Source organism: Gigantopelta aegis, chromosome 14, assembly GCF_016097555.1.
Source record: "Gigantopelta aegis isolate Gae_Host chromosome 14, Gae_host_genome, whole genome shotgun sequence".
Classification (NCBI taxonomy): domain Eukaryota; kingdom Metazoa; phylum Mollusca; class Gastropoda; order Neomphalida; family Peltospiridae; genus Gigantopelta; species Gigantopelta aegis.
In genome coordinates, this window is record NC_054712.1 from 33,750,934 (window position 1) to 33,777,244 (window position 26,311).

The 26,311-nt window shown below is 38.0% G+C and overlaps 1 protein-coding gene across 1 annotated transcript in view; it reads left to right on the forward strand.

The window, feature by feature from the left end:
• LOC121387992 (ATP-dependent RNA helicase DDX1-like) overlaps positions 1-26,311 on the forward strand; it is a 461,008-nt gene that overhangs the window by 418,895 nt on the left and 15,802 nt on the right. The window contains exon 25 of the mRNA XM_041519183.1: positions 25,341-25,383. Within this exon, the coding sequence (XP_041375117.1) occupies positions 25,341-25,383 (43 nt within the window). The remainder of the gene's footprint in view (positions 1-25,340; positions 25,384-26,311) is intronic.

Below are 26,311 nucleotides of genomic sequence, written 5' to 3' on the forward strand. Positions count from 1 at the left end.
AATTAATTTGTGGTTCATGCAAGTATGAAGCGCTATGTGATGTCATACATTGTTCACATCAGGGTTTTTTGTTTCATATTTGCATGAACCAAAAAATAATTGCAGTCAATTGTTATATAAATATAGATTATTTGTCAGTGTGTTTCGGTATCGTCAGTGTCCTATATAAGGAATAAACATTTGTATATAAGGAATAAAAAAAATATATTATTCAAGCCTCTGGCCACCCAGAGTGTGTTTCGGTATCGTCAATATCATATATAAGGAATAAAAAAAATTATATAAGGAATTTTTTTATTTATTATTCAGCCTCTGGCATTGTTGGTGCTTTAAAGGGGTGGGGGCTGTTGAGGTTGGGTTTGATGTGGGGGTTTTGCTGCCCACACCCACCCAGTTCATACTTGTATGAACCACAAAATACTTATAGTTGATTCTTGAATGGAAACACAAAATACTTATAGTTGATTATTGAACGGAAACACAAAATACTTATAGTTGATTCTTGAATGGAAACACAAAATACTTATAGTTGATTCTTGAATGGAAACACAAAATACTTATAGTTGATTCTTGAATGGAAACACAAAATACTTATAGTTGATTATTGAACGGAAACACAAAATACTTATAGTTGATTCTTGAATGGAAACACAAAATACTTGTAGTTGGTTCTTGAATGGAAACATAAAATACTTATAGTTGATTCTTGAATGGAAACACAAAATACTTATAGTTGATTCTTGAATGGAAACACAAAATACGTATAGTTGATTCTTGACTGGAAGCATAAATCAAGATATGGGACATAAAAAATAATCATTGAAAAATCTACTCATCACATTACCATACAAGCTTCCATGTCGGTGATGTTAAAATAACAGAACTAATAATGAAATGGTGAACAGCAATTACGTTGTGATCAATGACTTTAATAAAAAGGCTCGTTTTGTTATGTGCATGACTTGTCACCATAGGCAGCGGTAATGACCTGTCGCCTGAAGACAAATTGCACACGTTGGCAAGATCTTTGTATTTTTTAATATTATTTTTGTATCCATTGACAGTAAAATATTTGATTGCAAATCACAGTATTGAAGATTTTTATGATTAATAGATTTTGAGAATACAGTCAAACAGTGCTCATGACTTCAGAGTTCTGGATATTTTGAGGTTAAGAAATTGTGCCTTGGCATAATTCACTAAAATCTACTATGTTTATCTTTGGTTCAATTCCTTCAACACTGAGCTAACGAAGTTTGACTACCGGTATATATAATTTAAAATCCATTCATTTCAATTTAGTTTCCTGCTTGTTTGCAATTAAGGTTGTATAGTATGATGTCCTAGGCACACTTCAGCTATCTGGGTTCGTCATTAGTGAAAGAGAAGTCAGTATAGAGGTCTTGTACCCTTCCATTAAAACTCACTCTATGTTAGAGCCAATGCTGGAACATGAAGTTAGAGCCAATGTTGGAACATGAACCAAGGGCCTAGCTATTAACAGAAATCATACTTCAAAAATTTTTGTTGTCAAAATAATAAAACAAATGTCTCATAAACTAATACCAGTTAATAAAAAACACAATGGACAAGGGCTGTAAGACAACTAAACATTAATAGTTTGGACAAGTGAAATTGCAAGATGTTTAAATGGTGCATTTTTATATAATGTGTTGTGCCAAAACTAAAAATGGTTTTTTACTACATTATCAAGTTACCAGTATATCACATAATTAATGTAAAGCATTTTCTGAAAATAACTGTTCCCCAGCCCTCAAAATATACAACAGTTAGTAATGTCACTGTAGAAAGTTGTAAATCTGTGATGACAGTCAGCAGTGTCACTGCTAGAAAGTTGTAAATCTGTGAAGACCAGTGTCACTGTAGAAAGTTGTAAATCTATGATGACAATCAACAGTGTCACTGTAGAAAGTTGTAAATCTATGACGGCAATCAACAATGTCACTGTAGAAAGTTGTAAATCTACGACGACAATCAACAATGTCACTGTAGAAAGTTGTAAATCTACGACGACAATCAACAATGCCACTGCAGAAAGTTGTAAATCTATGAAGACAATCAACAATGCCACTGTAGAAAGTTGTAAATCTATGATGACAGTCAGCAATGTCACTGTAGAAAAGTTGTAAATCTATGATGACAATCAACAATGTCACTGTAGAAAAGTTGTAAATCTATGATGACAATCAACAATGTCACTGTAGAAAAGTTGTAAATCTATGATGACAGTCAGCAATGTCACTGTAGAAAAGTTGTAAATCTATGATGACAGTCAGCAATGGCACTGTAGACAAGTTGTAAAACTATGATGACAGTCAGCAATGTCACTGTAGAAAAGTTGTAAATCTATGATGACAGTCAGCAATGTCACTGCAATGTGCTGTTGGATAATTGATCTGTATCAGCATTTTTATCATTATATGGTATTTACTTTGTTATTATCTGTACTAAATTGCAGTCATGAGACAATCTGAATTTGGAAGGCTGGTTATTTGAAGAGAATCAGTGGCTGACAAGATCATTTATGGCCAATTACAAGACATATTTACTCTCATGTGGATGAGATAACACAGGAGACTATTGTGTTGAGTCAACAGTATGAGGCTGTTAAACAAGATGCAACTCTGATGATGATGATGAATACCATACTGGTGTTGATTCAGAAACTTTAAACACTGGTTCTTAATGTAACAAACAATTCTGCTAATCCTCGATACTGGCATGGGGACATGGGAAAGATGGTGTCCTCCCCTCCCCCCCCCCCCAAAAAAAAAAATCCAGAAGATTATACTTTAATATTATTGACAAAAAAGATATTGTTTACCAAAAAATCCATATATATATATATACTCTTCAAAAGAAGAAACGCAAAACCACATTGTCGTAACATTTGGAGAATTGATTTAATTATTGAATGGTGAGTCCGATAATTACCAAATGTTGCAGGATTGTTCACAATTCACTCTAGTCCATTGTGAGTAAGTGATAGGACACACCACCAAGGTCAAGGTCATCTGGAGTCAATACCTGGTGTGGCCTCCGCGTGTGTTGACAACTGCCTGGCACCGCCTGCCCATTGAAGCAACCAGAGTACGGATGACGTCCCGGGGGATGGTGGCCCACTCGGCCTGCAAGGCTGCTGCCAGCTCGGGCAGGGTCTGGGGCTGTGGTTGTCGCTGTCGGAGGCGTCGGTCCAACTCGTCCCATAGATGCTCAATTGGGTTCAAATCCGGTGATATCGATGGCCAAGGAAGGACATTAATGTTGTTGTTCTGTAGGAAAGCCGTTGTGAGACGTGCTGTGTGAGGCCTGGCGTTGTCATGTTGGAACACTGCGTTGGCATTGGCCATAACTGGAACGATGTGTGGCCGGAGGATCTGGTCAATGTAGCCCTGTGCATTCAGGTTGCCCTGCACGTGGACCAGGTCAGTTCTGCCAGTGTGTGAGATGGCTGCCCACACCATGACACTACCCCCGCCGAATCTGTCCACTTCCTGCACGCAGTTTGCCGCATAACGTTCACCACGACGCCTATACACGCGACATCTTCCATCATGACGTCGGAGCAGAAATCGGGACTCGTCACTGAACCACACCTGTCTCCATCGCAGTTGAGGCCATTGTCGATGAATCTGGCACCACTGCAGTCGGAGTCGACGGTGTTGTGGTGTTAAGATGACACCTCGAACTGGACGTCTGGCACGAATTCCTACCTCACGTAGGCGGTTCCGTACGGTCTGGTCGGATATCCTGCGCAAACCTGGTATTGCTGCGGCTGTGGAGGTGGCAGTAGTCAATCGTTCCCGAAGGTGGCGTACCCGGATGTAGCGGTCCTGCCCGGGGGTAGTGACCCGTGGTCGACCGGATCTAGGGAGGTCACGTGTTGATCCATGTTGCTGGTAACGGTCCCACAGTCTGGAGATGGTGCTTGGGGACACATGGAATGCCCTGGCAACGGCCGTTCTGGATTCGCCTGCGTCTAGTCGGCCGATGGCATTGTTTCTCTGCGGTTCAATGAGACGTGGCATGTCCTGGATTGTCAAATGTCGGCCAGATACAGAGGCCAGGCAAGCGAACACCCTGCACTTTTATACTGTCGGTGTTCATGTTGCACGTGCAGACAACGCACTTGCAGTGGTGACATGGTTTGCACGTGGCTGCGTTTTTGCGAATATTCACATTTTGGAACTTTATTGTACAGTAGCTGCGTTTTATCGAATGTAACCGTGGGAATGTGTTTAGGACATGCAATGACCGTATATTCACAAAGCATGAACCGGTAGGAAACATAAAATCGGAGTTATAACCCATTTGTACCCTTTTGCGTTTCTTTTTTTGAAGAGTATATATATATATATACACACACACACACACACACAGTCAGACTTCGATAACTCGATCTTGAAGGGGACGAGGAAATAGTTTGAGTTTCAGGGAGTTCAAGTTTTCGAAATTAATATATAAGAGTTCAGATTTGAAACTGCATTGCAGCTGGTTGCAGCACTGCATCTGGTTTATTTCGCTTAATATTGTAAGAAGCGTGGACTTCGCTGCCTACCTCTGAACTCTAAAACTATGCATCCCCAGTTAAAAGGCGAATTAATATATCAGTCACCTGACCCTACGCCACCCCATCTCATCCCATCCCATCTCAGCTGTTGGCATCTTTAACGCCTGTCATACATTCATTTTGCGTATATTGTAAAGGTAAGTAAATAAAACAAAAAGGATCGCCCAGATGAATTTGAAATATATGCTTGGGCATATAGGCTACATGTATTTATTGACAGAAAAAGAACAGAAAAAAGAAGGCATATACATACATATATAAATAACAAAAAGTAACGTTGACGTATTTTACAGATGTCAAAACATGGAGGAACGTAACTAACAAATAAAACACTGAATGCCGAATAACACTCTCTCCACCCTCCGCCTGTTACCAGCTACGGTTGGACTGCTTGTGCTCCCTTGCACCTGCCAGTACAGGCAGTTCCTCCTTCACCCACCCCAACCCTTTCCTGTCCTGGACTGAAGAAACGGTTGAGGCCAGTACTTGTGCCCAGGACAGGCGTGCACTACAACAGCTTTCTCTGAATATGCACGTTAAACAATTTCCCATAACACACTCTAACATGCTCTTTGAAGTTAACCAGACTGCATCTGTAATTAAGTATTACATAGCGAGGCTCTCCACCATGGATGAACACCGACTACCAAACATGGGACCATTTCATTCCGCTTACGTTAGTCGGCAATCTATTATTCTGTAATTATCACCCTAATTCTCGACAGCCAAGACCACCCAAGACAGGCGCACTTCGCTTGTTTGACATGATTGACAATACATTCGTCTTTAAAATACTATCGGCAATGACAGTTTGATCAATCCACACGCGTTGGGTTTTAGAGGTGCATACTCTATTAAATCTTTATGGCGGGACCAAAGAATTAGGTCGAGAGATCGAGGTTATCGAGTTTTCGAAGTTTGAGTTTTCGAAGGTTGTTATTACTAGTTTATATAGCAACTCGGCCTGGACCTTCGCTTCAGATCGAGAGATCGAAGTTTTCGAGAGATCGAAGGTGGAGTGATCGAAGTTTGACTGTATATATATACACACATACACACACACAGTCAAACCTATCTTAAGTAGTCATACAAGGCAGTAGATAAAAGTGGCCGCTAAAAGACAGGTGACTGCTGATTACAGGTTGCCCGATATATAGTCTTTAAAATATTTGTTGTTGCTTCTTGTTTTACATGTACTGCTAATCAACAGATGTATGCTTCACAGTTGACTATAAATCAACTTTTGACATGTCTTCTCCTTCAGAAAAAATAAACCGTACTCAACAAGTTTGTTTTCTTTTTCTATATTTAATGTTTTAATTCCTACTTATACAGTGTATTGCCATAGTAAGTGAATCTATAAATGTCAAGCGTAGCCTGCCCACAGGCAATTAGATGCATTGCAGAGTCATACTTTCTTGCCTACTGAACAGGGTTATCCAGTATTTGCACGGTGCTAGAAAAATATGTCTGACCCTAGGGCTAGATAAATCTGTCCAACCCAAGGGATAGATGATTTTTACATATGCATGACGTCATAACTCATGTTTTATGCCGATTGACGTCAAAACTCTTGTCTTTCAGAATTCTGTTAGCCATTTAACATTGTATCATTGTTTGTAAAATATTTAAACAAATTAATATTTTCAACTTTATATTTATTGGTAAGTTGTTACATTTTTATGTCATTGCATAATGTGGGCTATATTTTTGGGGGTATGATTAAAGGAGTTTGTAGGTGAAATGTTTATGAATCTTTCTACAATAAACAAACCATAGATTACAAAATTAATGTTTTGTTACTGTAATTAAATGGGCAAGAAAAATGGTCACCGTTGTGAGGTATAGATAAGGCAATTCCAACCCAAGGTAAACCTCGGCCCTCACAGAAAACAAGGGTGGGACGTAGCCCAGTTGTGCAGGTATGAGATAAGGCAATTCCAACCTGGGAAGTGGTACAGCACCTCGGCCCTCAGATCAATCCCCGTCAGTGCGAGTCTATTAAGATTTTGGCTGGGACGTGGCCCAGTGGTACAGCACTCGCTCGATGCGCGGTCGGTGTGAGATCAATCCCCGTCAGTGCGAGTCATTAAGATTTTGGCTGGGACGTGGCCCAGTGGTACAGCACTCGCTCGATGCGCGGTCGGTGTGAGATCAATCCCCGTCAGTGCGAGTCATTAAGATTTTGGCTGGGACGTGGCCCAGTGGTGGGGACGTGGCCCAGTGGTACAGCACTCGCTCAATGCGCAGTCGGTGTGAGATCAATCCCCGTCAGTGCGAGTCATTAAGATTTTGGCTGGGACGTGGCCCAGTGGTACAGCACTCGCTCGATGCGCGGTCGGTGTGAGATCAATCCCCGTCAGTGCAAGTCATTAAGATTTTGGCTGGGACGTGGCCCAGTGGTAGAATGCTCACCTGATGTGTTGTCAGTCTAGGATCAATCCTCATCAGTGGGTCCATTGCACTATTTCTCGTTCCAGCCAGTGCACCACGACTGGTATATCAAAGGCTGTGGTATGTACTACCCTGTCTGAGGGATGGTGCATATTAAAGATCCCTTGCCCTTAATTGAAAAGAGTAGCCCATGAAGTGACGACAACGGGTTTCCTCTCTCAATATCTGTATGGTCCTTAACCATATGTTTGATGCCATATAACTGTAAATAAAATGTGTTGAGTGCATCGTTAAATAAAACCTTTCTTTCTTTCACAAATTCGGGTTGGAATTGCATTATCTATACCTCACAACGGTGATAGATTCTGTTATTCTTAACTGATACACAGTAGACATGTCGGGACTGAATGGGTACTAGTATTCCTGAAGGTGTTGTTAAAATATCCATTTTATTTAATGTGGCCACTTAATACAGGTATTTTAGCGATTTGGGATTTGATTTAGGTGGCTGCTGGCCGTGTTAGACAGGTGACCACTTATTACAGGTGCATTTACATTATAAATCGTTTGGGGTGAAAAAAGTGGCCGCTTAACGCAGGTGACCATTAGGACAGGTTTGACTGTGTGTGTGTGTGTGTGTGTGTGTATATATATATATATATATATATATATATATATATATATATATATATATATAGTCAAACGTGTCCTAGCGGCCACCTGTATTCACCGGTCACCTGCCTTAAGCGGCCACTTTTTTCCCTCCCAAACAATTTATAAATGCACCTGTAATAAGCGGTCACCTGTTTAACGTGGCCAGCGGCCACCCAAATCGGATCCCAAATCGCTAAAATACCTGTATTAAGCGGCCACAGAACGAACGAGAACGAGAAAGAGATTTACGTGCACATTCAGAGCAAGCTGTTGTAGCACATGCCTATCCTGGTCACAGGGACCGGCCTTGGCCGGTTCCCTCTGTCCAGGACAGGAAAGGGTTGGGGGAGGGTTGTAGAGAGGGAACGCCTGCACTGGCAAGTGCAAGGGAGCACCAGCAGTCCAATGTTGGTGGCAGGCGGGGGGTATTTGGTGCTATGGAATTTTGAAAGTCCCGTAGGATTATGTCAAAGAGGAAGAGGTGCGCGTTTACATGAAGGAAATTTGGCGCAATTTTGATGGTCATTCTGATTGAAATAGTGAGGAGAGCCAATAGGTTTTAGCTTTTAGTATTCCGAAAGTGGCTCTTTATTATGACCGTCTTGGTGCTGTAGGGTGTCTCCCTAGGTTGCCCTTAGAAAGGGCCTGATCTCTTCTGATCGTGGCATGACAACCCAGGGGAGACTCGAGCAATTGTGTATGTCGGACGAGGTAGAGCCGGTGATGGTGAGCTTGATGATGGTGGATGCTGTTGCCATGGAGGTGAAGTGAGTTTGTCCGTTTTGCCCAAGGTCCTGCCAACGCCAAGGAAAGTTTTATTTTGGGCTTGGGGGAAGGGGGCTGGTATTCTTTTGTCCAGTCCCTTCTGGGTGCAGTGCAGTGGTGTACTCGGAGCCGGTTTCTTTTGTCCGACTCCTTATTGGAGTACGTGCTGGGCCATTATTTTGGTTTTATGTATGGACGGGTGCATTGTTATCATTAGTCAATGCACCCTATGGTATGTTGAGAGTGCATGATGTGTTTGTGTTTGCCTATATTTTATGTTATGGTTGTTCCTACTGTATTGAGTCCTTATTCTATGTTTCCAACGGCTGATCAAAGCCACCCATCCCCCCCCCCCCCTCTCCTTGAATTGCATAGTGAATGCAAGGAGGTGGGGGGGTATTAGTTATTCTAGCTATCTAATTTGAAGGGGATTTCCCTTATAGTATGAGTGTAGTTTAAAAAAGCCTAGTGCTTTGCATATGATAATTTTTGGTAGTAGGTACAATTCATTCACAACATTCACACGAGTATTGATAGGTATGCCTCCCAGTCCCACCCAGGCCCCCCTAGGAGATTATGAATATCTAGTTACTTAGATAATTTTTTAGCTAATCTTACTTGTATCTTGTTTTCTTAATGGCAGTCGTCTGATCTGTTGTAGTGACTATTACTCACCTTGGTCTGCTGTGGAGGAAGTTGTATCTACTACCATACATACATATAAGTGCATAATAACATTTTAATATTTTATTTACAATGTATGTACAGTTCTGGTCGTTGGTTGGTTTTAGTCGGTCAACTGATGGTTCTGGAAAAGACATGGCATAAATTATTTGGTTCTATTTTGGTTAAGAGGTTTTAGTGACCCTGGTTGGTCCTCTGGTTGACCACTTAGTGAGGTATTTTTATTTATTAATTTATAGCATACATCTTTAATTAAATATAACACGACAATCTCTCATTGAAATGTGGGAGCTTATTTTACTATTATAGATTTAGTGCTATAACTGGTTAATCTGCCACCAGAGCCACCCTCCGATTTGAAGCGCTAATCAGGTCGAGTGCAACAGGGTGGCAACATCTCTTCAGAGGGTGGATGGTGGCAGTATGTTAATTTTATTTAGCTGAGTGGTTAATATTTCCTTATTTATTTTCCCTATTTATTATTTATATATCTTGCTGTTTGGTGTTCAGCCACTGGTTTGGAATGCTAATCGTGGTCGAGTGCGGCATGGTGGCAATTCTGTTCCCAGTGGCTGAAGGGGTGACAGTTGTTATAACTTAGGTTTGGTAGATTGTATGAACTGGTAGAGTGCATGAAAGAGTTTGTTTTTAGTTTGTTTATCTGGTTGTTGTAGGATATTAGGTATTATGGTGGCAGGGTTGCTAATGTTAAGTATTTTTAGTAGTTGCATTCTATGATTATTATGCAATGGGCAGTCCAGGAGATAGTGTTTCATATCTTCTGGCGTGCCACATATCTTCTGGCGTGCCACATATCTTCTGGCATGCCACATATCTTCTGGCGTGCCACATATCTTCTGGCGTGCCACATTGACAATTAGGTGAGCTTTTATTTATAATAGACAGACAGTTGTTAAGTGCCATTGAGTTTCCTATCCTTAGTTTAATTATTGTTTTATCGATTAGAGAGTTTTTATGTTTAGGTCTAACTGAGTTAACCATAGGTTTAATGTTGTAATGCCAGAAGTTTTTTGTTTGGTCCCAGCTTTCCTGTCATAGGTTAATGTAATGTTTTTTAGCTATTGAGATTAGTTCAGTAATGCCTAGTGGGATAGTTTGTTTATGTTTAACGTTGATGGCCAGTGCCTTTTTTGCCCCATAATCTGTACTTTCGTTACCCATAATACCTACATTCTATTGTTACATCTAAATTTAGTTGGTTTAGCTCGTTTAGTTCTCTGTAGATGGCTGAGATTATATCTGGTCTAGTGGTTCTATTAGATTGAATAGATTGGATAGAGCTGAGACTATTGGAGAAGATTACACTTTTTGAGTATTTTTTGTTTTTGATCCATTTTAGTGCTTCTAAAATGGCTGTCAGTTCTGCCTTTTAAACTGAGAGACTATCTGACAGCCTAGCAGTTTTTATTAATTTAGGGTGCCAGGTAATTTTCTCTTCTACTAGTGCATAACCAACCCTGCCATTATCTGGATTTTTGGAGCCATCTGTAAAGATGTGGGTGTGCTCCGGGTAGTTTTCGTTGGCACAGACTTCATATAAGATTTTTTTTGAAGGGAGGGAAGGGGTTTTATCCGTAGCTGTTTTAATTAGGTAAGGTGTGTGGCAGTACACTGGTTGGTTTAGGGTGTGCATTGCCACTGGTATATCATCTATTCCTACTTCGGTTTCTATATTATATGCTGTAGTAGCAAAGGAGTTTAAGTTAGATTTTAAGATTACACCTGTTTTTTCAGCCACTGGAGTAAGTTCCTGCACTGGGTGTTCATGGTCAAATGAGTGAACTTTAAGATAGTACTTACGGTGCTGAAGTTTTCTGCGGTGGTCCAGTGGCATAATGTTAAATTCTGTTTCTAAACTTTGTCCATTAGTAGTAGCTGGTACCCTAGCGATTATTCTAAGAGCTTGATTTTGAATTATGTCTAGTTTATGGAATACGTATGGGGTGGCGCTGCTGTAGGCTTGTGCTCCATAATCCAGTATGGAGAGTATGCAGGCTTTGTATACCATGAGCATTGCCTCAGTTTGCGCTCACCCAACTCGTGCCTGATATAGCCCTGAGTAGATTTAGTGGGTTTTTTTATCTATTAATTAGGTTTAGAATATGAGGTCTAAATGTAAATTTTGAGTCAAAGATGACTCCTAGAAATTTAAATTCTTTGACTCTAGGTATTGGTTTGCCATTGGAAGTTAACTGAACTTCTTCTGGTATATTTTTTTTGCTAAAGATCATAAATACGGTTTTAGTTTCAGATTGTTTAATGCCCCAAGTTAGTGCCCATTGATTAAGTCTGTTCATATCGAGTTGCATTTTTTTACAGACAGTTGAGGTTACTCTGCCTGTTCGCCAGATGGTGCAGTCATCTGCAAATAGTGCTGTATTTAGTGGTGAGGCTTGGTTTGGTTTTTCTTTGACATTAAGTGCAGTGGTTAGATCATTTATAAATATGTTGAATAAGGTTGGTGAGAGGACCGAACCTTGTGGTATTCCATTTAGTATATCAGTTTTTTCTGAGTATTGACCGTTAACTCTAACTGCTATAGATCTGTTATGAATAAAGTTATTGATGAGGTTGAACATATTACCTTTTATCCCTTTATCATTAAGTTTAGTTAGTAGTCCTTGTCTCCAGACCATGTCGAAGGCTTTTTCAAAATCTATAAATATGGCGATAACTTTGTTGGATTGCCTGAGAGCGTCATTAATAGTATTTTGTAGCCTAACTATTTGATCAATGGTGGAGTGTTTAGATCTAAATCCACTTAGAGTATTTGCTATAAGGTTGTTTTCTAGTAAATAGTTATTGAGACGTTTATTTATAATAGTTTCTAAGGTTTTACATAGATGTGAAGTGAGCGTTATCGGTCTGTAACTACCTGGCAGAGAGTGATCCTTGCCTGCTTTAGGAAGACTAAAGCATTCAGCATGTTTCCACGCTTCGGGCATGGATTCCTCTCTCCAGATTTTGTTAAATAGCGACAACACTACCTCTAGTGCTGAGTCCGGCATATGTTTTAAGAGAGTATAACTAATTTTATTAGGTCCGGTTGCAGTACTTTTTTTTAGCTTTGAGTGCTGTTTTAAGTTCAGTTAAGATATTGGTTGGTTAAATTCAAGGTTATCATTATTGGGTTGTTTGGTTTCAGTTGGTTGATTAGTGGGTAGTGTATTTTTTTTTTTTTATTGATCAAGAAATTCTTTAGGAAAGTTTTCGTTAATGCTATTTTTGCTGAAAGTTTTGCTGAGTAGGTTAGCTTTTTGTTTGTTATAGAGAGCTGGTTTATGTTTTTGAAGGATTGTGGGTATGGCGCGGTGCCCTTGGATGGCTTTAACTTTTTTCCACATATCCTTAACTGTTGTTCTATTATTTATTTCACTACAGAACTTTTGCCAGCTGTTTTGTTTAGCTGTAATTATTAGTTTGCTGACTTCGTTTTTAGCTATTTTGTATTTATTGTGATATTCTGGTTTGCCAGGGGTTTTTTTAATTTTCCTCTTACAATTTCTGAGATTACATTTATTTTTGATCTCTTCAGTCCACCAGCTGACTGGTTGATTTTTTGTAAAGGGTTTAGTTATTGGTATATGTTTATTTGCTATTTTAAGAATATTATTAGTGAGTTCGTTAGTAGCTTCATTAACATTTAGTTCGATATTAACTTTAAGGTTGAGGCATTCTTTGGAGAATCCTGCCCAGTTAGCTTTTGAGAAATTAAATTTAGGTGTAAATATTTCTTCTTCTATGAAAGTTTCATTACAATTATATTTAGTTAATATGGGCAAGTGGTCACTATTAAGAGTTTCCAAGACTTACAAACTTGAGTTAGCTCCTATATTGTTTGAGGTGATTGTTAGGTCGACGGCAGAAGTGCTTCCATTGATATCAGAGATAACGGTGATGTTACCGTCGTTTAGGCAGACTAAGTTGTTATTGTTGAGGAAGGTTTCTAATATGTCGCCTTGAAAGTCTGTGGTGGGGTTTCCCCATAAGTTACTATGGCAGTTAAAATCTCCTACTATGATTACATTATTGTTTGAACTGATAAGTTTATTATAGTCATTAAGAGTTAATTTATTGTGCTCCGGACCTGGCGGGCTGTATACGTTGATAACGTCTAAACTCCTAGTATCATGCTGAATGGTTAAACCTAGGGTTTCTAAACTATTATTGGTTGGTTGGAATTTTATTTCTAAGTGGGGTATATTATTTTTGATTAGTGTGGCTAGCCCACCTCTAGTATTGTTTTTTTTTTTGGTGGAAGTTCCTAGCCAGGTTTCCTGTAGGCAGATGATGTCTGGCTTGTTGTTACTGGTACTAATTAGTTGAATGAGTTCAGCACCATGTCCCATTGAATGGAAGCCTTTGGTGTTCCACTGGAGATCGCTAAGGCCTTTACTTATAGAGTTATTTTTATTAGTATGGGTGTGTGGAGACGTATCTCCCATACTGTGGTTCCGTATTAGATTAGTGTTTTTACTGGGAATTATTAGTTCTTAAGTTTGTTTTTAATGTTGTTCATTTCAACTACTAGCGTTTCGATTATTGATTTAAGTTTGGTTATTTGACTTACCGTATATCTTCGCCTGTAAGTTGATCTCGGCTATAAGTCGAGTACCTAATTTCAAGCCCTGAAAACGTATTTTTTTATTGACCCGTTTATAAGTCGACCCATGAAAAACTACTTATAAATATTGAAATATTTCTTATTTTCAGCACATGAGAACAATAATATTTGAACAAAAGAAAATTATTTTACAAACTTCGGTTTTCACGTTTTGTACATCGCAATATAATCAGACTATTCCAATCAAACTATCATTATTACATAGCATCAAAACGAAATATTCCCTTAGTAGAGAGTGAAAGCTGTTTGACTGTTACTGTATAGTACTGTACAGATGGTTTTGTGCACAGACAACAACTTTATTTATAAACACTGACAACAGATCACTACGATAAAACTGAAAGTATCACGTTTTGCCGCCATATTAATACATGTAAGGAGGATAACTCTGGAAAGTACACTGGTTTTTGTACCAAATGATGTGTGTCCCTATTGCTCTAGATAGTGAACTGCAGAGATCAGTCTATTTTAAGGGAAAGCTCAGTAATATTCATGAAGTTAATCACCGCCAAAACATTGTTTGAACAACCATTAATGCCAGTGACCAGATTTCAAAATAAACTCAGGCAACAGGTAGTTAGTATTGTTTACATTTTTACTATTAGTGACGACTGTTAATTTAACTAAGTGGACTGTTGTCTTGGCATGTGAGTGAGATCGTACGCCTTTTCGAATAACCAAAACCGTTCTAATGCCAAAAAAAATAGGTTATAAAAAATAAATGTGTCAAATTAACATATTTGAGTATAAATACATGGCATACTTCAACAATAAAACTTGTAAAATAATCCCCAAAACTAATATTTTTTGGTGAAATTTTTTTACCCTCTTATAAGTCGACCCCCCAAGTTATAAAATAATTTTTGGGTGAAAAAAATTCGACTTATAGGCAAAGATATACGGTATTTCGTTTGATTTCACTTTTTCAGCGTAGGTAACATTGGTTGTTACTGGCTTTGGAGTTGGTTAACTATTTTTTTTACTTGTTTGTTTGTTCTTTTTTGTTGTTTAACTGCCTAAGCGCATGTTGGTAGTGGTGGCATTTGTCGTCATGGGCCATGTGTCTACTTCGACAGTTCGGGCATTGGATGGGCCGAGTGCAGGGTGAATTGCGGGAGCTCCTAGGATGTTTTTGGCCGCACCTGTAGCAAGTGGGCTGCTCTTTGTGATGTTTGCATTTGCTAGCTCCATGGCCCCGTTGTTGGCAGTGATGGCATTTTGATGGTTTAATCTCGTATGGGAGTAGTGGGTATCGGCGTCTTTGAATGAAGATATTTCGGTTGTTGTTGATCTTAGCTGTGATAAGCACATATCTGTTCGTCCAAGTTGTGGCATCGGTGATATCGAGTTGCGGGTTGCCGGTTTTTAGATGGTTTAGAGTTGTTTCTTGGGTTGGGAGGGAAAAGGAGATGGTAAGTGGGGCGTTTTGGGTGGCTGGGGGGGGGGGTTGGTGGGGGGGATTTGCTAAGTTTCTTGTTGGTGGGTGCTACGTGTTTTTTGTGTGTACAGGCCAGTTTTTTTTATTTTGTTTTTAAGAAAGTTGTTGGCTGAGGTGAGCTTACTCTTTAGTGGACTTCTGTTTTTTAGATAAGCTAGTCTTTTTATCGCGGTTGCCCTTGGGGGTAAGTAGTTTGCTAGTTTAGTTGATGTTTTATCCGTTTGTTTTTTAACGTCGCTGTTCCTTTGAGCGCTAATCGATTTTCTTTGTTTACCTTTTTCGGCTATATCTGCTCCAGTTTTTGAGGTGTCTGCAAGTCGGTCCGCCGCAGACAGCTGGTTTTGGTTTCTGTCAGCTGTCATTACGGCGGACATGGTTGCTTCTTTCGAGTCCGTTGTTGGCTGTTGACTCGCCGCTGGTAGTGTGGCGGTTATGGCTGGTTGATTATCGTTTGTCAGAGTTAGATTTACTGTGTCTGTCTGATTTTCAAAATTAAGTTTTTTATGGCAGGATTTTGGTTGATTGTTTGCCATTAGTTTGGTTTTTATTGAGCTATGAATCTTTTTGCTATCGGTTTTGGTTTCTTGATTGATTGTGTCGGCAGTACTTTTTGTGTTCCAGTTGGTCTATCCGAGTCCGAACTATCTGAACTGTAATTGTTTCATCCGAGTTTGGGTTGGCTTTGAGGTGGAAGGTTGTCCCTAAGGTTTTGAGGGCTTCTTCCGATCCTTTAATGAGGTGATCCCCGTTAGTTAGCTGGGTGTGAAACAGTAGGTCGGGAATTCCCCCTTTGGTTTGGGCGTTGTAGTTTTCTACTGTCTGCTGCCAGTATATATACTGGTAGAGGGTTGGGGTTTTTTCATTAAAAACTACTTGGCGGATTCCTTTGATTGATTTCCCTGCTACCGTTTTTGCCTTTTTGTGGCTTCTCCCGGGGGTGGTTAGAGACTTGAATTTGTTGGCTAGCTTTACTTCTGGGTGGACGTCGGTTTCTACATCTATGTCAGAGTCGCTGTCGGTGTCTACACAGATTTCTTGGCTTAGGTTGGGGGAGCCTCTTCTTTTAACTGAGCTAGGGGGGGTTGTTGGGGCTGGGCGGCTAGTAGATTTAAGCGTGAGCTTCCGGGCAGTTTCCATGTTTTTGAGGTGGGGGTTAAGGCTGATAAATTCCACTTCGGTATTTACATCTGTTTTTGACAATTTTTTGCTTGCTTTAAGGGTTGGCGTGGTTGGTTTGTAAGGTTGAGGTGGGGGTGGAGAGGGGGACCTGGGGGAGACTGTTGTCTCGCTGGTTTCGGCTCTTACTTCTGTTTGTACGTGGATTTCCGTTACATTACTGGCGTTGGCTGTTTTGGTTTCGGCGATGGGGTTGGTTTTGATGGAGGTAGTCATATTGTATTTCTAGCTGTTTGAGCGTTCTTTTGTAAGGTTGATATATCGTAGGTGGTTTTAGAAGGTTATAGGGATGCTAGTAACGTTATTCGAAGTTGAATAGAAGCGGATTAACAAAGGTAATGAAGATTTAGACAAGTGGTTTTATTGCAGACCTGAGAATTCTTATTTTAATGATCGTAACTGATTAAATGGTTAGCCGGTTTGTGATATTTTGATAAATAGTACGTCGTTTGTTTTATAATTTAATGCTAGTTTGATATTAAATAAATAATAACTAATTGTTTTAGGTAGTTAATGGTATAAGTTTGATACTTTAAATTAAATGTTGAGCAATAAGAAAGTGAGAGTAATAATATAAGATAAGCAATGTAAAAAGAACTAACAATAATATTCTATTTGTTCAACAAAGGAAATTTTCCTACCTTATTCCTACGTTCATTCACTGCTCCTAGTTCAGTGTTCAGTATGCTGGTTCAAGTGACGGATGGCGGCCACAGTAAATGTTTACTATTATATACAAGGGAGATTTAACAACAGCGATAAGATGCGGCAAATAACAGATCTTCACACCTTCAGGAATACTAGGACCCATTCAGTCCCGACATCTCAACTGTGTATCAATTAAGAAAGTATGACTCTGGAATACATCTAATTGCCTCTGGGCAGGCTATGCTTGACATTTGTGGATTCACTTACTATGACAATACACCGCATGAAGTAGGAATTAAATAATTAAATGGAAAGAGAAAACAAACTTGTTGAAAACGATTAACTTAATACATTCCAGTTGCAGTTTTTCCTGAAGGAGGCGACATGTTAAAAGTTTATTTATAGTAAACTGTGAAGCTCACATCCATTAATTAACAGTAAAGATGCTAAAACACGAAACAACAACATATGTTTTAAAGACTATATGTCGCAACCTGTAATCAGCGGCCACCTGTCTTAAGCAGCCACTTTTATCCACATCCTTGTGTGACCGCATAAGTTAAGACAGGTTTGACTGTGTATATGTATATATATATATATATATATATATATATATATAATATATATATATATATATATATAAATATACTCTTCAAAAAAAGTAGGGGAACTCTAATAAGAATTTACAATTGCCAAAATTGTAAGGTATATTAGCTGTGGGGAATGGTTATATGATAATAGTGAATTAATTGGGCAAACATTACAACCGGTAGTTCAGTATTACAGTAGGTTTTATGACCACCAAAGATCTTGAAGGACGATTGGGGTCAAAAGTGAAATGTGAAAGTTGACATTTTTTTATCAGTAAATCACAAATTCAAACAATAAAAATGACTTTAAAAAAAACTAACAACTGTATGATCAACAGAATGAAAAAGATTGACAGAAATAATTTTCCACACTGATTAATGGACCTTCCTGAAAATTGTCAAAATCGAGAATGACACCCCACACACGTATACAGGGCAACTGCATGATGCACGTGTAAACTATGGAATGTGTTTCGGTGTGTTGATGAACAGACCTGAACGTTCTTTACTAGGATGTCTGTGGTCAAAACGTATGTTTGATCTAATAGTTGATATTAACATTAATATTTCAGGTTCCCCATCTCTTTTTTGATAGAGGATAAATATAACAAAAAGATTGTTTCATATACTATTACATAATTTTATAACAATTTTAAATTCATATGAACACTTTATATGCATAGGTTTCATATTTGTATGTATATCATTGTACAATTTGCTGGTTGTTTTGTTTTAGCAGTAGTCATCATACACACACACACACACAAAAATAATTAATAAATAAAATAATAATAATAATAATAATAAATAATAAAATAAAATAAGAGTTTTCAAAACAAATGCTTGTAGTATTCACTGTACAGATGAGAACACAACAAATGGTTAGATTGTCTTGTATGGCCATCCTCCTGTTGTTTTATTGTTCTGATAATAATAGTCAGAATTATTCATTCTGTATCCTCATTGGAATTTGGTAATGTGACAAGCATGAGTGTTTAGACCATACTGAGCCATCTGTATTAAAGCTTCATTCTCCCCAGGTGTTGTCAGACAGTATTATATTACGGTGACGTCCATGAACTCATTACTTAGTTCATTTGTGACGGTAATGATGTTTTATGGCAGAACTTCAGTAAACACGTATCAATTATTATAATTTCTAACACACCTGTTGGAGAGAACACAGTTTGAGATTTTTAATTAGTCCCTTGCTTGTCCAACCAAAGGGGACCATAGGTTTCATCTCTATCCTTCTCTGTCCGTCCGTCCATCTATCCATCTGTCTGTCTTCAATATAGTTTTCCAGATGGGTTTTTCTCAATGCCTTGAGATATTGAGCTAACATTTTGTGTATAACTTTATCATGTACTGTTACAGATCAATTTTGACTTTCATGGCAATTTACCCATATTTCACAGTTATGGCCCTTGAACTTAGGAGATATAAAACTTTGTTTTCCAGACTTTTATTTGCAGTGCCTAAAGATATTGAGATGAAATTTTGTATGTAGCTTTATCATGTACTGTTACAGACCAAGTTTGACTTTCATGGTAATTTACCCATTTTTCACAGAGTTGAATTTAGGAGATACGAAAATTTGTGGGGCCTGATAAGGAACATGCATTGCTTTAGCAATCTCCAACATACATATTATGGTATCAATTTAAAGACATGTAATTGGCTGCTGTATTGTGACGGCCATACTATCTAATGAAATAAGCACCACCAAAATTAATTGTTTTGTGACTTACAAGTTAATTATTTGATCTGTGATACACATTAACTGCAAACGTGTGTAGTTAATGTGTTTTAGTTGGAAAAGGTATTTAAATTTCATTTAAATCTGATTTTTAAAGGTGTGTAAGAAATAGAATACTGTACACTTGTGTCTGTAAAACACTTTTTATCTTAAAACTTGTTGTTTAAAAACATGGCATTGGATCTAGTTTAGTTGGTATAGTGATCTCATAGGGTGATTTGATCATAGGATTGAATCCCCTCTGTGAAACCAATGTCTGGGCCGAGTTCAGCCATATTGAGCAGGAAAAAAAACATCGTCTAGACTGGTTATTGCACTAATGGAATATTGTAGCAGGTTTTATCTAAACCTACATCAGAATTACAAAATGTTTGACATCGGTGGATCCATTCAACTCATTGGGGTTTTCTTTCTCATTTCAACCAATGTACCACAACTGGTCAAAGGATATTTTATGTGCTTTCCTGTCTGTGGGAAAGTGCATATAAAAGATCCCTTGCTGATGGAAAAATGTAGCTGGTTTCCTCTCTAAGACTCTATGTCGGAGTTACCACATGTTTGACACCCAATAGCCTATGATTAATAAACAACTGTGCTCTAGTGTTGTCATTAAACAAAAGAAACTTTTAACTCTTTTTTTTCTTTTTTTAAATGTATCCAACTCACTTTTGCTCATTCAGTACACCTTGAAACAACTCAGTGTAAGATATAAATGGTATCTAACAGCCACTTATGTAGTATTCATTATAAAAACACAACATACTCTACATCTCTATACTGGCGGAACTGAACCTAAGGAATGCGGAGCGGATAATTTTGCCATGCTCATATACCATGAAGGTTTCGAGCATGTCTGTCCCGGGTCCCATCTTTAGATAATGACGGCCTAAATATTAATCTTGGACTTTAAATCATTTATGTGCGCATTTCCAAAATAATGCCAATTTTTTTTTTATTTACATTTTTTATTTATTTATGAATGGGCTACCTGACCAAAAAATAAATTGAGAATGCACCAGTTTATTTGGCAGACCATGACATAACCACTCAATAAACGGATACAGGAATGCACCAGTTCATTTGGCAGACCATGACATAACCACTCAATAAACGTGATACATTCACAAAATGAATGCCCAGTTAAAGTTTGTTTTGTTCAATGACACCACTAGAGCACATTGATTAATTAATCATAGGCTATTGGATGTCATACACTTGGTAACTCTGACATAGTCTTAAAGAGGAAACCCAGTACACTCATGTCACCTTAGTCTGCGTGGCACAAAAGTCTGCGCACGTTAATGACGTTACATTACGTCTCGAAACAAGTGTCGGGGTATGTTTGTAAACAAACAAACAACGTTAATTTAATTCACAAAACCGTTGTTAAAACAACACATCTTGATTGTGAATATATGTATAAAACTGGTCGATAACACTCTGAATTAATGCACTAAAAGTATACTGTTGCCAGCCTCGATCAACGTGTTTTTCTATCACCTGTCAACACGTGTCTGTCAATGTTGTAATGATCAACCTTCAACCTTGCATATCAACTTACATAAATTTACATAGAAGCTTCAATACATACCTTATTGTAATTTATGAATCCATAAATCAAATGAATGTCTTATTTAATCTGTTAACGTAAACATCCAAGCATACTTTGAATTTCCCTCCGAGTGACACAATGCAAAATGGCTGCACACAGACTTTGAAGCTTGCACTGACAGCATGGCCTATTTTAGCTATAGTCTGTTTCAAAATTATCATTGATTGTCCTACATGTATATGTCTAACAAACACTATTTGTGCTCATTTACACAGTTAATAATAGAAAATTTTTGTTGAATAATGATCAAATACTTTTACATTGGCTTTTTTTAAAATTGTCATTTTGTGTTGTCCAAACATAGGAGCATGGAACACCACTTATATTTATCTCATTTGCACAATCTAAATGTTTCCGAAACAGACTATAACAGGAAGTGTTTGTTATTTAGAACTTATAAAAAGTCGGATCCATTGTTTGTTGCTGTTTTATGTAAACATTAGCGACAGAAGTGGTTGTTTTGATGTTTGCTGCGCAGACTTATGTGCCGTCATGCAGGCCAGTAAATGCAGGGGGGTCCCACTGAAAATGCGCTCATTACTTGATTTTAAAAAACATTAAAATTAAAATAACTTTAGTTGTAACACGTTTATTGTTCCATTGTACTGTGGCAGTGAAATAAATATTAAAAAAAAAAAATTTTAACTTTAAAATATAACACAAATGCTTAGGTGCGCAGACTTAGGTGCCACCAGTGTACATGTTTCCATTAGTAGCAAGGGATCTTTTATGTGCACTTTCCCACAGGCAGGAAAGCACATACAATGGCCTTTGACCAAGTGTGGGGCACTGGTTGGAATGAGAAAAAACCCAAATTAGTTGAATGGATCCACCAAGGTGGTTTGATCCTGTGACTCTAGCACCCCAGGGAGCACTCGATCAACTGAGCTGTAGTATTTATCATAGCTGTTAACTATATGGTTCGGACAGTACATAGATTGAGCCTTTCATTTAAATTGATGAGCAGCGTGTTATATAGAAAAAAGGTAACCAGACGATCTCCAAACGGTTATATATATAAACATATTCTGGATTAAAATTTAAAAACTTTAAAAAAAACTGAGCTGTAGTATTCATTATAAAAACACATCCTGACAGGATTCGAACCTTTGTAGTGCACCAGTTCATTTGGCAGTCAATGACATAATCACTCAATAATTATATAATCGGATACATTCACAAAATGAATGCCCAGTTAAGCATAGCTAAGATCAGTTCTGCCAAACACTTGATTCAGTGTAATACTAGTACTTAGTATCAACTGAAGACGCGAAATTGACTGGGAACAAGATAGTTGTCACTTAAAATACACAATGTGCTCAGTAATCAGTTTCACAAACAGCCATTTGCTTTTATCTTAAAGTATTGTACAACTATTCAGGGGCTGACGTAGCCCAGTGGTAAAGCTCTCGCCTGATATGTGGTCAGTCTAGGATCAATCCCTATCGGCAGGGCCCAATGGGCTGCTTCTTGCTCAAGTCAGTGCACCATAACTGGTATATTAAAGGCCGTGGTATGTTCTGTCCTGTTTGTGGGATGACATATATAAAATATCCCTTGCAATACTAATGGAAAAATTTAGCGGGTTTCCTCTCTTAAGACTATATGTCAGAATTACAAAATGTTTGACATCCAATAAATCAATGTGCTCTAGTGGTGTCATTAATTAAACAAACTTTAAACGATATTTTACAACTATTCAGATTAAGGAATTAGTGCCCACCGTCTTGACAGTAGGACAAAAACAATATTAAATTATTTACCATAGGAAGAGAAAACAATTATTAGTTTGAAAAGTTTATATCAGTTTATCTGCTTCTCAATTTCTAGCATTTGCTTCCTGATTAAAATATCAGAAGCAGAGATTCGACAAGGATGAGGCATAGCCCAGTGGTAAAGCACTCGCTTGATGCACGGTCGGTTTGGGTGGTACATCAAAGGCCGTTGTATGTTCTATCCTGTCTATAGAATGGTGCATATAAAAGATCCTTTGCTGCTAATCGAAAAGAGTAGCCCATGAAGTGGCGACAGCAGGTTTCTTCCCTCAGTATCTGTGTGGTCCTTAACCATATGTCCGACACCATATAACCATAAATAAAGTGTGTTGAGTGCATCATTAAATAAAACATTTCCTTCCTTCCTCATTCGACAAAATGAATTCCAAGCCTCGATAATAATAAATTTCAACTGTGTTTGTGTTGCATTCCACCAGTAGAAACACTAACTCGGTACGTAAAATAAACACAAAGGGTGTACTGGTGTACAAGTGTTTAATATGTATAAATGTTTTAAATGTTATAGCAACAGTCAATACGGTTATGCAAACATGCATGAGAAGTCTAATAATATCAGTCAAAATATCAAGAGTGCAAGTACTTTAATTATTGTCTCGCCTTTACAAAGGAAAAAAAAAGCAAGATATCGGCATTACTGTTAGCTCAACTTTAAAGTTTCTTACTGGCCTCTGTGGTGTCGTGGTCAAGCCATTGGACATAAGGCTGGTAGGTATTGGGCTCACAGCCTGGTATCGGCTCCCACCCAGAGCGAGTTTTAACGACTCAATGGATATGTAGGTGTAAGACCACTACATCATCTCTCTCACTAACCACTAACAGTTAACCCACTGTCCTGGACAGACAGCCCAGATATCTTGAGTTGTGTGCCCAGGACAGCGTGCTTGAACCTTAAATGGATATAAGCATGAAAATAAGTTGAAATAAAATGAAAACAAGTTTATTGATTAGCTCTATTTGTCATAAACTGTAATAAGTTTTAGATCAATGAAACTAGGTTTATAGTAGTCTTTTCACATATGCACTGTGATGACATCCATAGGGGATGTCATCACAGTGCATATGTGAAAAGAAATATTAAAAATTAATTTTACAAAAATTTCACATTCATTGTCATGGACATCTATGGATGCAGTTATCTGTAACATGGAATCCATTTATGGTAGACAAGACTTTTACTTCCATGGAATTCGTGTGTTTAATTAGTCAGTCTGTATACCGTACAGTGAATGTAGACTGATGAGAAACTGTCAAACTTGGAGATTAGAGTTACCAGGGTTATACCCTACTCTGAAGTTCAGACTGTTCTTTTTATCTCCGTCTAGATGAATCAGACCAATACATATTGCATAAGTTTGTTTTCAAAGAAGCGTCTTTGCTGCACATGTGTAACTAATCAACTCAACATAGAGCAGTCAGAGAAATCTGAAATAAAATAAAATAAAGATTAAAACTATATAGGGCATTTTTGTCAGGATATATAGACTATACATTTGTATATGAAATGTACAATAACTTAAAGGGACATTCCTGAGTTAGCTGCATTGTAAGATGTTTCCGATTAATAAAATATTTCTACGATTAAACTTACATATTAAATATATTTTCTTGTTTAGAATATTAATGTCTGTATATTCAATGTGTTTCTGGTCATCTCAATATTTGTAAGAAGCCCAAACTGGATTTTGTCTTCAAATAATTTCGGCAATAAAATGAAATTTAACCTAATACAAATATTAGAACGATCAGAAACACGTTTAATATACAGCCGCTACTATTTTATGAAGAAAAATATTATTATATTTGAAATGTAATTACAGTCGTTAAAAAGTCAATAACATCTTAAAAATGGCAGCAAACTTAGGAATGTCCCTTTAAAGGCAAAGTCTCAATAATACTTTGATTATTTAACCATGTAAAATAGAAGATATTCTTCTTTCAATTGTGTAGTGCATGCCTGAGGTGCTTTGATCATGGGATCAAATCCTCTCCATGGATCTATTCTCTGATTGGGCTTCTTACTAACCCAAACCAGTACTCCATGATTGGTGCATCAAGGGTCTTGGTGTGTGATGTCCTGTCTGCAGGATAGTGCATTTGAAAGATCTCTTGCTGCTAATGAAAAATGTAGCGGGTTTCTTCTGAAGATCACATGTAGGTGTCAGAATTACCAAATGGTTGACATCCAATGGCCGATGATTGATAAATCAATATGCTCCAGTGGAGTCATTTAAAAACAAAACTTCTTTTTTTTTTACTTTGGTACGAGCCAGTACTAGGATGTGAACCCATTACCTACTAGTCTTAATGCCACTGAAGCTGATATATACTTGTTAATCATTTATGCTTTTCCACAGTAGAACAGCTTGTGTTGAGAAAGATTTTGACACATTATAAAATCATTCTTTGAAATAATGTCCTTCATATTTGCTAATTTAATGCCTTTCAAAGATTGAAGATTGCAATTGAACCAGGAGCACCAGTAGTGGGTGTGTCACTGCCATAGATATAGTGTATAATAAGGACCCATTTGTGTCACAGTACCTAAAATACATAATTTTTCATTCTCTTTTTTCTTTTCTGTTTTTCAGAATGGGACTTGCCTTCAGTCTTGTTGCAAGTGTCAAAGAAAAGGTAAGGAATTTCATGTGTAGTCAAAGACATCTTAAGCAGCCACTGAAGGGGGTAAAAATAAACGTGTGTGTTTTTACCTTTATTCAGTATGTCTTGTCTTACTGTAGAGATGGTTACAATGCTGCTGTATGAAGAGATTTACTTCAATATATTGGGGGCGGGATGTAGCCCAGTGGTAAGGCACTCGCTCGATGTGCGGTTGGTCTGGGATCGATCTCTGTCGGCGGGCCCATTGGGCTATTTCTTGTTCCAGCCAGTGCACCACGACTGATATATCAAAGGCTGTGGTATGTAATACCTTGTCTCTGGGATGGTGCATATAAAAGATCCCTTGCTGCTAATCGAAAAGAGTAGCTCATGAAGTGGCGACAGCGGGTTTCCTCTCAATATCTGTGTGGTTCTTAACCATATGTCTGATGCCATATAACCGTAAATAAAATGTGTTGAGTGCATCGTTAAATAAAACATTTCTTTCTCTTTTTTCTTTCTTTAATATTCGAGATAAGTTTTTTCTTAAAATTTTGGATGCTGGATGTTTCTGACTGTATCGTTCTAAATTGCCGATGTGGATACATTATTAGATTCCAGTCAGGTAGATTGGTTTGTTTAAATTCATACAGTAAAGAAATTAGTGTGCACTCACATTAGTTCAGAAACACAATTCTTGCCCACTGGACAGGCTTATCCAGCTTTTGCACTGTGCTACAAAAATCTGTCTGACTCTAGGGCTAGATAAATCTGTCTGACTCTAGGGCTAGATAAATCTGTCTGACTCTAGGGCTAGATAAATCTGTCTGACTCTAGGGCTAGATAAATCTGTCTGACTCTAGGGCTAGATAAATCTGTCTGACTCTAGGGCTAGATAAATCTGTCTGACCCGAGGGCTAGACGATTTCTACATGTACGCATGTCGTCATAATTCATGTTT